The following is a 17,642-nucleotide window of genomic DNA, read 5'->3' as shown; positions in this document are numbered from 1 at the left end:
CCATAAAATCCTCCCTTAGTCTTCACCTCTCCAAAAGAATAATTCCAACTTCTCCACCTGAAGCCCAGAACTGTGTATAATAATATAGCTGAGGTCTAACCAGTATTATATATAGGTTCAGCATAACCTACTGCCCAGCTCTTGTACGGTAGCCCCACACTGATAAAGTCAAGGATACTGTATATTTTATTTATCTTTATCCTGCGAATGAATATTAAAAATTCTCTCTGCCTGCCCTGCCATCTTCAATGAATTATGCATATCCACACCCACTTCCCTCTGCTTCTGCACACCTCTCAAGTGGGGCCCAATGTCCCCTTTAAGCTGCACACATTGCACAGTCGCTTCACGATTCCACAAGAGGCCATCGAATTCAGCACGCCAATCACGATATTGGCTTCCAGTTGCTGCCCTGCATGGAACGTGGAGGCCCGCACAGCTGGGAAAAAAAACTTACAGGGAACATTGGAGGTATCCTATATTTTTACTGTCTCTCTATGTTCTGTCAACTGAAATGTACAAGCTCACACTTTTCCACATCGAACTTTGTCATCTAACATTCCATTCACTCCACCAACTTGTTAAAGTCCTTTTGAAGTTCTAAGGTGTGCTCCTCACAATTTACAATCCTTCCAACTTTTGCACCATCTGCAAAGTATATCTTCTGGTTCTACAGCCACTGTGCCAGGGAAAACATCCTTCCAGCGTTGACTGTGTCAACCCTGGGGGTAAGAATCTTAAGATTCCCAACCCTCGTTCCTTTGGAAACAGTGTAACTGTACTTAGCTGATCAAAATTCTTCATGGATTTTGAACCCCTCATTTTTACAACACAGAACAAAAACTATCACAGTTAGGCAACAAATAATTGATGTGCGATCCTTTGCAAGTCACTCCGCCTCTCAGATGTATGCACACCTCCTGTTACACACAGCATTGGAATGCAAACATCCTTAAAAAGTGACATCAGACCCTTTGCAATTCAAATATGGCCTTTCTGGTGTGTTTTTTTTCCATTCACTCACTCGTGGGATGAAGATATAGCTGGCCAGGCTAGCATTTATTGCCCAGAGAGCATTTAAGAGTCAACTACATTGCTGTGGGCCGTATGTAGGCGAGATCAGATAAGGATAGCAGTTTCTTTCTGTAAAGGACGTTAGTTAACCGATGATTCATGGTCATCATTAGACTCTTAATTTCAGGCTTTTTTTAAAAAAAGAATTCAAACCGCCCCCATCTCTCATGGCAGGATTCAAACCTCGGTCCCAGAACATTACCTGTGTCTTTAGATTAACCAACTAATGATAATGCCACTAGACCACTGACTCTGCTGGACAGCTTTCCTCATTGACATGAACATGGTGAGCAGAACACTCTGGCTTGCTCTGAGCATATGCTTGCTGTGCTCCAGGTCACTAGCTTAGGTACTGTGTTAATACCCAACTCAGAGGGCACTGCACCATCAGATTTCTCTGCTGCAGCTTCTGCTTTTAAACAAATACCAATATTGCCATCTGAATTGGACACTTTGAAACTTGTCCTTTCATTTTTGCCCAAAATGATTTTGAAATTATTTTTGATCAGAAAATGTTTAAAAAAGAAGAAAGTTATTGGGCAAGTACAGCTGACTAAATGACAAAGATACATCGTGGGAAACCAAACACACTGAACTTGTTCAGACTAGATCTCAATTGAGCTCACAGTAGGCATGTTAATGGATGGGAATTTTTTTTTAGAAGTCTGCACGGCTACTAGATAAATAGGTCCAATGTAAAATCAACAATTTTTAGAAGAAGCCCAGTTGTTTTGAGTTTGGGAGCATCATTTTAGGTTACCCTTTACCATTGAGAATCAAGTCCTCCATGTAAACCATTGCTTGTCACATCACCGTTGGAGGCTCAGGTAAAAAAAGGCGGCACAGGAGCAAAATCTGACACTGAGCTTCACGCAGAAATATTAGGACAAGTCACCAAAAGCTCAGCCAAAAAGTAGGGTTTTAAGGGGTGTCATGAAAGATGAGAGCTGTGGGAAAGGAATTCCAGAGATTAGGGCCAGGCAAGAGAAGAGACAGCCACCAATGATGGAGCGGTGAAATTCAGAGCTGATCAAGGCAGCAGAATTGAAGTTACACAGATACCTTGGACAGTTGTGTAACTGGGGCAATGTCACAGGGTATATGGTAGAGATATTAATACAAGCCAAGCCTGCCCAAAGGTGGCCCACAGCCTATTTGGCCTTGTCCAAGACATGTTCACATTTGTTGCTGGTGAGTTTATCACTGGGTCTGGACAGGAGGAGGAATACCCCAGGATAAAAGGGAATCTGCTCCAAGACCTCATTCCTGCAGGAAATCTTCCAAAGTCAGCTCAACATGTGTGCTAACACAGGTCCATGTCATTTAAATCTTAGCTTGGCTCCAGGTCTATGGCAGCCAAGACTTGGAGCCTGGTCTGTATCACTCTTTCTCCCTCTTAAGAGAAGAGGCAGGAAGGTTTTATTAGTTAGCGTTGGTACTTGGCTCTTTTTAATGGTAATCTTTATGAATCATTCATTTCTTAAACAATCAATTTATTGTTTTAACATCTTTGAAACTTAAGTAATGTTTTCTTCATACCGCAACTTTTATTTTGAATTGTACTGTACATTAAAAGTTGTGTCAAATGCCACCACTATGAAATATGATCATTAGCTCATTGAGTGACAAAAATACTTAAATGTGAGCACCTCACACAAAAAGGCTGAATAACCCTGATACACATCAGTCATGTTATAAATCTTAAGGAGATATTCATTTTAATCAAATATGAAAATCACATTGTATCACTCAATATTTTGAAACAATTCTCTTCACTGACACAAGGTATACAACTGAACATAATTAAAATAATTCCAACGAAGTATTAATCTACGTTTGCTTCCGGTGTTCCCATCACTGGCTTAAACATCATTTACAAATAGGATGGGAGTGTTTTCTTTGGAACAAGAGCAATAGAAAATATCGCCTGATTTCACTTCCTGATCACTTCCATCACCACCTCATCACAGAAAGATATCATGTAGAAACAGGCCACTCAGTCCATTCCTGTACAGTCTTCCTGAAAGGCTGTGTCACTTCCATTGCTCTCTCTCCATAGCTTGGCATTTTTCTTTCATCGTTTAAAGTATTCATCTAAATCCCGTTAGAAGATGACTGTTGATTCTGCATTCACTACCTTTCCAAACCAAATATCTCAGATCGTAACTCATTGCATTAAAAAAACCATCCATTCCATTCTGTTTCCTTTGCGAATTATCTTAAGTGTCGTAACCGACTCTCTTGCCCCTGTTAACAGTTTCGCCTTATTTACTTTTTCCAAAGACTTCCAGCTTTTAAACATCTCCACAAATTTTCCTATAACTTTCTTTGCTCAGAGGAGAACAATCCCAACTTCTCCAGCCTCTCCACATAACTGAAGTCCCATTGTCCTGGTTCCATTCTAAAAAATCTCCTCTGCACCTACTCCGACATCTTCAGCGCCAGCTAACATGCAATGCCAAGAACAGAATACAATACTCTAGCTGGGACCAGCCAGTGATTTATAGCACTTAGGACAACTTCCTTGTTTTTGTATGCTTTACTTCTACTTAAAAGTCCACCATCTTAATTGAAAAAAGCTCAGTTTGTGGTTATCAAAGCACAAGGTGCTACATAAATGTAAATTGTTTTTCTTAAATTATACAGAATTGTCCTACACTAGAGTCTTACTTTTAAGTACCAAAGCTCTTTCATTGGCATACCAGAAGAACACAAACACTGCACGAATACAAACCTTTACTCCAAATTCCCAGGGACATTTGATTCATAAATATTGTGAAACATACTGAGACAAGTGAACAAGCGTCATGGCTCAGGATAATATGGAGACTCCAGACTTTCTGACTCTACTAAACCTGATCTCTTAATTGGCTTCAGGCACACATGGAAATTTGTATCGATGCCGAAGAATATCCTGAAAATCCGACCCAATTCACTTTAGGCATAAAACTTAGTGCAGCCTATGAAAATGACAACAAACTGTCCAAATTAATCTTTTACACCACAAGTCTTTCGATAACTTGGTAAAAAATATACCTTATTAGACAGGTGGGCAAGATGGATTATAGGATAATTTAATACATTAACGAAGGCCTGGAATAAAAGAACAGGAAGGTTATGTCACAATTAAAGTGTAAAGTTCTGGCCACCAGAAAACAGGAAATATGTCACTGGACCAGAGGAGATATAGTGGAGATTCACTGAGGAATGAAAAACATTAGTTATGATGAAAGATCAAATAGGCTGCAGTTATTTTCCTCATTACAGAGGAGCCAGATGGGAGATTTAATTGAAGTGTATCAATTTGCAAGGAGTGTAGATCATGAGGACAGTAAGGGCTTATTTCCGTTAGCAAAGGTGTAAATAACCAGGAGGCTGAGATTTAAAGTAATTGTCTGAAGATTTAGAAGAGGGTTGAGGACAAGTTTTCTTACACCCAGTGGCTGGTGGGGATATCAACTCATTGCCCTGAAAAAGTGATAGAAGCAGAAATCCTCATCACATTGAGGACTGCACTTGGATATAAGAGTCAGGTTCAGGGTTAAGGACTATTAACTGGAAGGCGGGATCAGACAGGATAGCTCTTTCTAGGCTAGACACCAACTCTGAGCCATAAAGTGTCTCTGCTTCCATGTTCCTATGCTAAGAAAACAAAGTGATAACCAGATACTAGGATTTTCAGCTCTACTCCATGTAACAGAATGTAACTTGCTCCTGAAGCCAAACACGCTCTTGGTGTTTTAATAAATTAGCAAAGAAACAAAGACTTTGCGTGTGGTGATGTCAGAGGATGCAATTTCCCCCAGTGATGAATTGAACATGGTGTCAATAACCGTAACGCAGCAACCGCTAACAACATTCAATTCTACAGAACTGTGTGCTGAAAAGAACAGGCCTTTCTCACACTACTGTATGAAGTACAATTAAGTGGATCATGACTTAACATTCAGGTAGACCAGAACAAAGCTTTCTATTGTTAATGGGTTTTCGTGTGCCATCTTGTTATTGTCAGGATGCAAGGTAGGCATTTATATGAGAGGTGGAGTCTGTTAGGGAGTGTATTCACACTTTAGGCCCAACAGCCAAAGACATGGACACCAACTGTGAAGTGACAAGACACCGAGATACTCAAGTGGCCAGAATTCAAGAAGAGCAGAGATGGTGGAGGGTTGTGGGGCAGGGGCAAGCTGTCAATGGCTGGCTAATCAGAGACAGTCTGCAAACCTATCAGCGTAATAAAATGTGAGGCCGGATGAACACAGCAGGCCAAGCAGCATCTCAGGAGCACAAAAGCTGACGTTTCGGGCCTAGACCCTTCATCTACCAGCGCTCTTTTCTCCTGCAGTAAACATGATGGCGATTGTTTTAAATCTGATATTCTTGTCTTTGTCCTGATGGGTGCGAGATTTAAAGCGTCAGGCACATTCATGTCCTGCAGTACCAAGCACCTTTTCAGAAGCCAAGGTTGTGTCAATGTGTTTCAGGCTCGTTGTCGGGGAAAGGGATGGAGCTCGTGGCTGGAGAACAGCGTTTGTACTATTAGCTGGATTCGCCATCAGCTGCAGCCTCACAATACTGAAGCATTTCAATGAATGGAGTCTTCTCACTACCTCCTTCACAGCGTCACTGCAATGACACGAATGGACTGTTCAGCTTTTAGTGTGACCATTACCGGAACAATTGTTAACAGGCTGCAAATGATCCTTTTATAAGACAGGGTTGACTGAGATAGCACAAATGCTATTGACAACAACAATGTGGTTGTAAGAATCAGAGATATCGAGCACCAGAGGCAATGACAGCCCTTCTAAAACAGGGTGTCCATTCATTGAATCTCACCCAAACTGCAGTTGTTACAAAAGCATTGTGAACAGAATGGAGTCAGCTTTCCTGTCAGCTGGTTTACTGGAGGTTCAGAGGGTTGCCAGAGACTATCCAGGAAGTAGATTAGTCTACCGAATGCAGCAATTCAGGAGCAAAATCCTTGGCTTTTAAAAAAAAATTGCGTTTGCTTTTTCAACCAACTTCTTTCAACTCTTCTGATTAAGTTTACAGCTACTGGAATTGAGGAAAAAGGTTATGTGTGATTGAGTGAGGAAGTCATAGGCCACAGAGGAGACCTCCAAATAAAGCTGGAAATCTGGGATAATGTGGAGGAAATGCTGAGCCGGTTGGATCTGTGCCCATTCTAGTTTGGAAGAATAGTGGTGGTTTTATTGACTCCGAGAGGATGTGACACAGCGGATGCTGATGGGATGTTTCCCCTTGTAGGGGAATCTAGAATGAGACAGCTCAGTTTTTAAATGAGGGGTTTCCCATCAAGACTGAGAAGAGATTTTCTTTTCTCTCTTTTTCAGTCCAGGGAATTCTCTGTCCCAGACAGCAGTCAAATCTGAGTCATTGACCATTCTCAAGGCTGAGATCACTACCTTGTTGATTGACAAGATTGTCAAGGGTTATGGGAGGCAGACAAGAAAGTGGAGTTAAGGCCACAATCAGTTCAGCCATGATCTTCCGGAATGGTGGAACGGGTTTGAGGGACCAAATGGCCAACTTCTGCACCCAAATCTTAGGTTCTTGGCAACACTAAAGGTCAGCACGGCAATCTCACTAGTCAGGCCCAATAGTAGAAGACACAAACAGTTCACTTTGCAGTGTGACAAGAAGTTACAAAGATTTAACTTATTGTTACCTGCACATTAACATGAAGCCTGTCACCTACTTAGCTCCTTCATGCTGCTAGATCTGCTCCATTACACTATTGCAGTCAATTCAAAACCAAAACACACTACCGAACTGCCTTCAACGGAAGCGCCTCATCAATTTAGCAAGGGTATTAAGCATTAGTTAAATAATAGAAGCACTCTCCTTCTTTCAGTTATTGCTGAGTAGGGAAAAATGTTGTCAAAATTTCGTCATCTTGCAGTCATCAGGATGGATGAAAGACTGCCAAATTTCAAATGTGGCAACTACTTATAAACCTGTCCACTACACTGCCAATTTTGATTTTATCTGCCATCTCATTTACCATACCTCCTATATTCACATCCAACTCATATAAATGATAAAAAGCAGTTGACCCAGCACTGATCCTTGCAGCACACTGCTGGTCACAGGCCTCCAGTCCGAAAACCAACCCTTCACCACCATCCTCTGTCTCCTACTTTCGAGCCTATTTTGTATCCAAATGGCTAGCTGTCTGTATTCCATGTGATCCAATTTTCCTAACCAGTCTAACATGTGGAACCTTGTAGAACAACCTTGTTGAAGCCCATATGGACAACATCAACTGCTCTGCCTTCATCAAACCTCTTTGTCCAATGAAATACTTCAGAGGTAGAGTAATCTTTGCAATTTAGGGAATGTAGCTACCAATTTGCACACAGCAAACTCCCACAGACAGCAACAAAATAATGTCCAGATTGGGGTGGCATGGTGTCAGGGCGGTTAGCATGACTGCATCAGAGCACCAGAGGCCCGGGTTCAATTCCACCCTCGGGTTTGGAATTTGCACATTCTCCCACTGTCTGCGTGGGTTTCCTCCGGGTGCTGTGGTTTTCTCCCTCAGTCCAAAGATGTGCAGGTTAGGTGGATTGGCCGTGCTAAATTATCCATAGTGTCCAGGGCTAGATGGATCATTTGTGGGAAATGTGTTACAAGGACTGGGTGGGTTGCCCTTCAGAGGGTCAGTGTGAACATGATGAGCCGAATGGCCTGTTTCCAAACTGTAGGGATTTTGAGGAAGTTGTCTAAGGAGTAACTATTGATCTAAGGAGTAACCATTGATGGGAGAGCTCCTTCTGACTTCAAAACTATACAAACAGTTTACACCTTTACATCCTGAGAGGGCATTTCAGTTTAATGTCTCATCCAAACAGGACAGCACTCTCCCAACAATTCCCTGTGTACACAGGACCGCATCTAGAATAAGGCTAAAATATTTTACACCTATTAGAATAAATTAAACATGTGCCAAAAGACCTTTAAGTTTCTCAATCATCTCCAAAATTGGAGAAACAACATTAATGGTTCAGGACCCATTCCTTTATGACAAATTGTCAAAGAGAAACCTCGAAAGCTGGCCAATTGTCAATCCTTAATATGTTTCATTCACCTTTTGCACAGCCTTGGTGAGGTTTCCTCTCAGTGTTCTCAGTATTCTCTCATCATTAGTTTAAAATTGGACCAGTGATAATTTCAGGATAAAAATAAATAGACTTTGTTGAAAGAAACAACTCCATCAAAGACAAGCATTGTTGTCTTTGCCCAAAGGACAGGGAGGCTTTGAACATGACTCAGTTAAAAATTTTGAAAATAGGATTGATTTTTGTTCGTCAACGATATCATTGCTGTGTTGTCAGAGTCTTACAAGATCTTAGGGCTGCTCTCTCATTAGATACTGACAATTGGTAGCAATTTAACCTGAGGGCCACCATACCTCAGGCAGTGGGAGAAGTTGAGAGGGAGAGTCCTTCACGGTAACCTCAGCCAATGATTGGAATTGAACCCACACTGTTGGCATCACACTGTTTCATCAACCAACTAAGCTAAACCAAACCTTGTCAAGGATATCAGAGATATTGGGAACTGCAGATGCTGGAGAATCCGAAATCACGAAGTGTGGAGCTAGATGAACACAGTAGGCCAAGCAGCATCTTAGGAGTACAAAAGCAAGGATATAAAGGGTTCTGGAACAAATGTGGGTAAATGATGTTAATGTACACAACAGCAACGGTCTCACAGAATGATGAAGCAGTTTTAAAGGATTGGAGAGCCTCTTCTTGGTCCTAGTTATCACATGCTGTCTTTTTGGGGGGTTTTGATCAGTTCTCAAAGCATTTGATTGTTTTGATCAGAAGCCAAATTCCATATTTTGATTCCTTTTTTTTAAAACCATTAGAACCAGCAATTAAAAGGTTGACAGTTTCTGTAATTTTTGCCATCAGATGTCACACAGTTAAATGCCAATTGCCTTTACAGATATAGTAATTTTATATTAATACACAAAGATCAGCTGTTTCATAGAGAACATGAAACTACTGTATAAACTGAAATGTATAATTGCTGGTTAAACAACAATACATGTTTCAGGGTCTCTTAATAAGTTTTCAATATTCCCTTGGCAGAGAATGAAAATAACTGTGGTACACATCTATTATTAATCCTTAAACATTCTGTTACTCTTTAAGATTTATCATTTGTAAGTCATGAACATTTTCAAACCCAAATACAAATACAGATCAAAAGGCTATTTATCCCATCCCACCACAGATCAAACTACAACATGAATTTACATTTATGTAGCACCTCTAACTTGGTTAAAAGCATCCCAAAGTGCTTCACATCATAGAAGTCATCTCAAATGACTATTGTGTTGTATTAGTGCATATATTTCCCTTAGGTACTTGAAGGAGGAAATCAGGCATGGATGGGCCTACTTACATAGTGCTTTCAAAGACTATAAAGGGCTGAATAGCCTTCACTCTGTGCTGCACCATTCTACATTTGTGTACGGCTGTATGTGTTTCCTGTGCTAGTTTGAAGCTCTGGATTTGACTAATGATGCAGTATTTCCAAAGCGAGGCATTTCTGTTGAATTCATACTTCCATTATTAGAGCTTTTCTTTACCTAACATCAGTTAGAAGCAAATTTATAATGCTGTTGTAAAGTTGATAAAGCTTTAAATTGCATCTTTCTCCAACACCAATGAAACTGAAGGTCACAGATGTTAGGAAATGACAGATATAAATCCCCGATTCTTTACAAACATCATTTGAATATCTTGGTGAGGTGATTGTGTGGTAACCTTTCCAGGTGTCCAGAAATATTCAATCTAGCGTGGGCTTGTTGGGGCAGGCACCAAAGTTGACAGATAATATTCATATGGAATGTGACAAAATTGTTAAGTATCCAGTGAGATTTCGCAAATTCTTTTCTGAAATCATCGACATCACAGGGGGAGGCAAAACCCAGTTGGTCATAGTTCAGAGAAATAGGCCATTTGGCCTACAGTATGCATGCAAGCTCTTTAAAAGAATCACACAATTAGCTCCACCACCCCGCTCTTTTCCTATAGACCTGTAAGCTTCTTTTCAACTACACATCCAAGTTATTAAATCTGCTTCTATCAGATCAGATTGCAAGCAGGGCGTTCCAATCACAGCAGCTGGCTGCAGCCTGTTGAGCTTGCCTCACACCAATATGGCTAGAGCATCATAGCTGGACAGTTGCTCATTTCTAAACCTCCCCCACTTCACCAACTCCTCAGCCATGTAACTTTTGATAAAGGTTAAAAGCAAACAGGATAAGTAAGGGAACTAAAACTCAGAAAAATTCATCTCCAACTCCTCCTCATAAAATTAAAATTAGTCCCGAAGAATCCAGTGTTATCCTTAATTATCTAACTCTGAAACAATCTCTGCCCCAGGAAAGAAACTGATCAGGTCCTTCGTGAAGGTAGAAGCTCAACAGTAGCCACATCAGTTTATAACACATTTCATAGGCCTTATCCATTGTATGCGAAATCCATCACAATGTCCTCTGGTAAATACTGAGCAGTTAGCTATCTCCTCGAATGGTACAATGACAATGTTGACAATTTAAAATAAGCAGGGCATTAAACATGCTCCAAATATAGCACAAAAACCCATCATTTTTTAAAAAACACTGAGGTACACATTTATAACTGTGTAATTATATATCACGGTCCACAGAATATGGGATTTTAGCAAACTTAAGATATAATTTATATTCCTTCCCAATCTCACTTGCAATTCTGTTAACTTAATTCTGCTTTTTTTTATTTTTATATAAATCTGAGCAAGTTACTGTAGCAATTTTGATTTGCCAGATTTGTAATTGTTTTGAATTCAGAGCACAAACCAACACAATTACTGGCTACACACTCACGAACATTGCGACTAATAAATCAGGGGGTTGTACAATAAACATTTCATTATTTTCAAAATGTTAACTTGCACGTTTAATCCAAATTTAAAATGCAGTAGACAGGCATGAATCAGTTCACATAGAAACACTGCAAACAATAGCTTTCCCCTGACCAATAATGCCATGATATCATCAGTTAATTATATGCAGGTCACTAAATTCAAAATATTGTCTTCCCAATGCTAGGAGGATTGGGAACTAGACGACGCAGACTTTAAATGGCAAAAACAAAAAACCAGAGGATATGATGATGAGAATTCATTTCATGCAGCAAGTTATGAACTGGGATGCATTGCCTGAAAGGGCAGTGTAAGCGGATTCAAGAGTAAGTCAAAGGAGAATTGGATAAATAGCCGAAAATAAAATTGCCAGGTTTTAAGGAAAAGGCAGAGGATGTGCAGCTCAGTAAACAGTTCAATCAAAGAACTAGCACAGGAATAATGGGTTAACTGTCTTTCTTTCACGCTGAACTATTCACAAAGCAATTTGATTATTAATTATAAACAAGAACAGATGAAATCAGAGGAACAAGCCATAAGCCTCTCTAGCTGGTTCTGTCATTCCATGAGATCATGACCAATTTTTTACCTTAAATCCACTTTCCCACTCTATTCCCATATCCTTTAGTGTGTAAACAAAACCACTCAGTCTACCTTGAATATACAGAATGATTGACATCCATAACTTTCTGGAGATGTTGTTTTACTGCTGAAGCAGGTGGGACTTGAACCCAGGCCTCCAAGGTATGGACACTACCACTATGCCACAATAGCACATCCTCTCCGTATTTTATAAATTCCAATTAAGTCACTTCTCATTCTTCCAAACTCTAGAATTATGTACCTTTCCACTCAATCTCTCCCCATTGGATAACCTGGAATAGAAGTAAAAGGTTCACAGAGCACTTGAAGTAGCATACGAGATGTTACTAGAATATTAAACATAGGAGCAAAATCACAGAAAAAAATTGCTTGTGATGTTTGGAACCCACCATTACCAATTTAAATCAATTCTATGGGTTTAACACCCGAAGTAGTAACTTAAAATGTCAGTTCTAATGATTTCAGAAATATTCTGTACGGTAGTGATCATTTTTATAATATTGTCTACTATGTTAAATAAAACTTATAGATGGTGAATTGATCTTCATCTCGAAAACACTACACCTCCTCCTGCTATAGGCTGCTGATACCTTTTTGATGAAGTCAATTTCTCCTAATATGGCACTTTGTCAGATGTTGTGTGATAAGGTAAAAATTACCATGGACTTACCAGAGCTTAGGCTGCTCTTTCATTAGAGAGACGTCTGGTGGTAATTCTACCTGAGAATCACTACATGTCAGGTCAGGGAATATGAAGGAATGTCATTCATGCTCATCTCACTTGTACAGGAACTGAACCCACACTGTTGATCTCTCTTTGTATTACAAACCACCTGTCCAGCCAACAGAGATAACCAAACACCCTTGTCTGATAACCCTCCTGTAAAGTACTGTGGTGTTTTTCAATATTAAGAGAGGCTACATAAATGCAAGTTATTGCACATAATGAATATTCATACTGAAAATAAACATGGGTAGAATATTGCATTTTAGAAAATTAGTTCATTCATCAATATTACACAATTGTCAAAACTATATATCTTCCCAATACAAGTTACAATAAAAGGAATTTAGGACACCTTAATTAAGTTTTGTCAGATATACAATAACTTAACATAGAACAGTACAGCACAGGAACAGGCTCTTCAGCCCACCATGCCTGTGCCAACCATGATTCCATTATAAACATCAAACCAAGGAAATATGGGGCATCATCAATATAAACTTCAATTAGGAAATCTTTTGTTTACAAGACCTTGCACAAAAATGAACAGGCTGATTAGCAGCTCCACTTTTAAAATGTTTTAATGCAGTGAGTTCTGACAAATTAGAATGTGTAGTCTGAATGGGCAGTGGAAGCAGATACAACAGCAATTTTTAGAAAGGATTGAATAATACTTGAAAATGAGAAAGTTGCAGGGCTTTTGTCTAACTGGTCAGCTCTTTCGAAGAGTCAGCCCAGGCATGACAGGCCAAATGGCCTCCTTCAGTGGATTTTGATTCTTGATGAAACATACAACATAAATATAAAACAGGGAAAGCGAGGTGCAATGTTCATTTTTAACACCTGCTTTAGCCAATTAAGCAAATGATGATCATTGACAAAATTCAAAAACTATTATATTGGTGTGGTGAAAACTGTAAAGAGTTAAGAAAATCTCAAATAAATTAATTCACCTTTTGCAAACACAGGCATACATTGTTTGAATATACAATAAAATACTTGTGACATGTTATTAAGGAAATGCATGAAAAATGCAAAATACTTCTGTAAATCATTTCCTATGTTTGCTACCTAGTATATGAATCTTTCATACTTGACTGTGTGGAAATGTTTCAAAGTAAGAACAACTTATTTAACATTTTATATGTTGCTGTGAACTTTTTTTGAATATGGGAATTATTCATAGATATTTGAGATATATAACATAAATACATCATGCATATATACACACACTCATCTGCCTCCGCACACGTATACACAGATTGGCAAACACAGCCATAGACACAGAATCAGAATCACCCCAACAGACAGGCGGTGACACTTGTACACTGTCTCCCTCCAGTACAAGAGTGGGATTTGTAAAAGCAATCCATCCCATTCCCAGAACTCTGCATCTTTGCCAGTTCCGCGGTCGGTACGTAGTGGTAGCCAGGCCCCAAGCGGTGACAATGAAATGGAAATAGGGAGAGAAAGAACAGAGAGAGAGAGAGAGAAAGGGGGGCCGGCTCTCCGGCAGCAGCAGCAGTGAAGGACAGGCGGAGCTGACTCACCACAAAGACCGAGGTCCGGACCACCTCGGAGACGCTCTGCCGGAGCTCAGCTGCGGTACCAGGTTTGCTCAGACCCCTGGTGAACCTCCGTGTTTCCTGTGCCATGGACTCTTTCAACATAACCCCTGAGGTTCAGGCTCGGCCTCCAGACTTTCCACCTTCTCCTCGCAGCTTCCTGAACACCTCTGGCAAGGCTCACATCCTCCTCGACCCAATTCCTGCTCCTTCTCGTCAATATTCCTGCTTCTGCTCTCCAGCCCCTTCTCTTCGGCTTCCAGGAGGTGCTGTATCAGGCAGTAGGAACTGGAACTGCTTTATTCTTACAAGAAAGGACAAAAAGAAAGCTCTCGCCCGGTGTTACTTGTGTAATCTACCCTCCTGTAGCAGAGCAGAGAGCTTTTGCTGCGTAATCTCTACTGCCCTCTCTCTCCCCATCAACTGCCTACACCGCAGGTAGGAAGCAAACATACAATGCGATTGTCTCTGAGCAAATCACTTATAGGTTATGCAGGACAAAAAGTCCATTGACAGATCTTCAAAATCAAAACCCCTAACTCTCTTTCTAGACTCAAACTTAAATCCTGCTGCAGCTGTCTGCTTTGGTTGCTTCCAGCAGATGGTTTCATTTCAATATTTACATTTCGTTGAATTCCCCATCACATTGGTGCCTGCGCCAACTCTGTGAAGGAGCTGTACAATTAGTTCCAGATTCTCCAAATCTCTCTTCCTTGCCCCCTTTCCCCTTCTGCTCTCCCCCGACCACATCCCCAAACCAGGAGGCGCAGTCCAGATCTCATTTACTCGCTGAGGTAAGAAATCTCCTCAATTATCTTTTTGCACAACAAGCAAAACGAACGTCATCTACAAAATACCTTGCAAGAACTGTGACAAACACTACATTGGGCAAACAGGCAGAAAGCTAGCCACCAGGATACATGAACATCAACTAGCCACAAAACGTCATGACCCACTATCACTCATATCCTTACATACAGATGAGGAAGGACACCACTTTGAATGGGACAACACATCCATCCTAGGACAAGCCGAACAGAGACACGCACGAGAATTCCTAGAAGCATGGCATTCCAACCGGAAATCCATCAACAAACACATTGATTTGGAGCCCGTCTACCATCCTCTGAGAAAAAGAACAGGAAATGACATCACCAACCCAAGGAACCCTAAACAGATAAATAGAAAGCGGGGCATAACACTGGCGCTTCGTCGGAGGTTCACTGATGATGTTGCCTAGAATGGTGATGAAACATCTTAAAACTAACCTTCCAGCTCAGCGAGCAAACTCACATCCAGAACCTCAACCTGAGCTACAAATCTTCTCAAACTCTCTAGTAACAGGATGTTTAACAACCATCTGAGCTGTCATGACATGCAGACAGGACATGAATTTATTGTCACATCTGGGAAACAGATGCTTTAACAATGCAGTACTCACTCACTCACTATTGCACAAAATCATCAGTTTCGGATTATCTGCTCAAATCTGGGGTTAAAGTTCAAACAATTCACTACTCACTGACATGTTAATTTTGAAGGATTGATCCAAATTGAGATTGTGCAAATTCAGTGCTTGTCTGTCCTGGAGTAAATTAGTGTGATCAAATAGTATCCTTCATCATATATACATGTTCTAGTCAGTTTTTAAAAAAATGCTTTTATTTATACAACTCATTTTGTCATCTCAGGATATTCCAAAGTATTCCATAGCTGCAAATTCTAGGAGCAGTAATTACCATTTTATAAGCTGTTGTATTGTTTTGGAACTTTGGGGAAACAAAAAATAAAAACTGCATTTTAAAAAGGGAGGAAGGGAGACAAAGGCAGTGGGACATGGTGGGACAACATTTAAAACGCATCTGGTTGGCATATGAATAGGGAGGGTTTAGAGGTATATGGGCCAAATGCTGGCAAATGGGACTTGATTTGTATTGGATACCTGGTCAGCATGGATGAGTTGTACTGAAGGGTCTGTTACCATGCTGTATCCATCTATGACTGTATAGCTAATTAACTTCTTTTGAAGTGCAGTCATAGTGGTAATGTCAGAAATTTGTCACCAATTTACTCACAGGAAACTCCCCAAAACAGCAAGATTATAATAGCTACGTATCTGTTTGAGTGATGTTGTTTGAGGGATACCAGGGAGAAGGCCTCTGTTCTTCTTTGAAAAAGAGTCACGGGATAATTTACATTAGCAAAGAAGGAAGATTCAGCTATTGGACCACACCTCACCCAAAAAAGGAAATGATACCTCCAACAGCGCAGCTATCCCCTAGCCCTGCAAATACAAAGACTGGATTGAGGCTTGAGCTGAATACATTTAGACTCAGAGATGAAGGTGTTAGAATTGAGTAATTGAGTAATAGACTATGTTTTGTAGCAAAAAGGTGTGAAGGTTAACTTTTATTGAAGTCAACTCTGTTCTACATCAGTGATCACAGCACCAGTTTTGAATGTTCCTGGTGCAATTCCAGCATTCAATGTGATATACAAGCAAAAATCAAAATTAAGAGAAATTAGAAACTGCACCATTAGTATATGAGATGAAAACTGTTTTAATCCTGAGAATCTGACATTTGTAGTGTCATTGGGGTCCCTCACTTTCAAATATACACTGTCTCTAAATCATAAATCCTTGAAGTTAAATGTAGAATTTGGAACTTACTGCCATGAAGAGTGGTTAAGTGGACAGACTGGATGCATTTAAGGGGCAACTGGATAGAAATCCAAAGGAGAAATTAATAGAATGGTATGTTGATAGGTGAAATGACACAGGATGGGAGGAGGCCCTTATGGAGCAAAGATAACAGTATCAATCAGATGGGCCAAATGATCTGTTCTTGCACTGCAAATCCCAGGTGATAATAAGCCTCCATCAATCTTTTTTTAACTTTATGCTCCATGGGCTGTTTCTCTGTTGGTAATATTCCTCACCCACATGTCTGTGTTTCTGTAGTCAAATGCATTGGTGTAGCTGAAAATAATTAACCTAAAAGTTTAATGGCTTGAAGCTAGATAATTAGATGATATTTCTATTCCCCTACTCACCCCCATCCATCCCAATGCTAGTCTGAGTCAGTGCACCTGAGACACACTGTCCCAGAATCAAAGACAAATCCCATCAAATTGCATAACCCAGGAACATCTCCAACTCAGGGCTATTAGGAGGTAGGAGCCAGGGCCAATGGAACAGCAAGGAAAAGTAAGTTGAGATTCAGGATCATCAAATTCATTGGATTTGTGGAACGGATGCTGTTGGATATAACCCTATCAAGTATTTGGTCAGCCTATGAACTCTGGTCAATGCTCAGATAAAGAGAGAAATGAAGTACCCACTTATTATGTATGCGCCAAGTCCACCTGTGAATTAACCCCTGAAATGATGCCTGAGCTAAAAGGGTTAAATTATGGGGACAGGTTGCTTAAATAGGACTTGAATTCCCTTGAGTGAAGAAGATAGAGCGTTCCACTTGAGGTGTTTAAGATAATGGATTTGACAGGGCCTATGAAAAAGAACTATTTCCTTTGAGTTCAGGAATTCTGGCAAGGGACATAATCATATGGTTACAAGCTCACACCAACATTTAGCAAAGGTACATTTAGTAAAGATACTCTCCAAAGCCCAGTGGTGGAAGTGACCAGTGATATTGGCCCCCAGGACATAGCAACTGTTGATTTGTAAATTTGTAATGGTGCCCATGTATATATAAACCTTCCTATTT

The 17,642-nt window shown here is 40.3% G+C and overlaps 1 protein-coding gene across 5 annotated transcripts in view; it reads right to left on the bottom strand.

The window, feature by feature from the left end:
- The window catches only part of LOC125453562 (dedicator of cytokinesis protein 9), a 316,948-nt gene extending 302,539 nt beyond the window's left edge, over positions 1-14,409 (bottom strand). For 3 of the 5 annotated variants that reach the window (XM_048533319.2, XM_059646475.1, XM_048533320.2), the window contains exon 1: positions 13,900-14,408. In XM_048533319.2, the coding sequence (XP_048389276.2) occupies positions 13,900-14,019 (120 nt within the window). In that variant the 5' untranslated portion in view covers positions 14,020-14,408. Of the gene's footprint in view, positions 1-13,580; positions 13,644-13,899 lie in introns of those variants that run through there. The other 2 variants (XM_059646469.1, XM_059646466.1) reach the window with 2 other exon arrangements.
- Between the last annotated feature and the right edge of the window lie 3,233 nt (positions 14,410-17,642).

Source organism: Stegostoma tigrinum, chromosome 6, assembly GCF_030684315.1.
Source record: "Stegostoma tigrinum isolate sSteTig4 chromosome 6, sSteTig4.hap1, whole genome shotgun sequence".
Taxonomy (NCBI): domain Eukaryota; kingdom Metazoa; phylum Chordata; class Chondrichthyes; order Orectolobiformes; family Stegostomatidae; genus Stegostoma; species Stegostoma tigrinum.
This window is presented reverse-complemented; position numbering and strand designations above follow the sequence as displayed.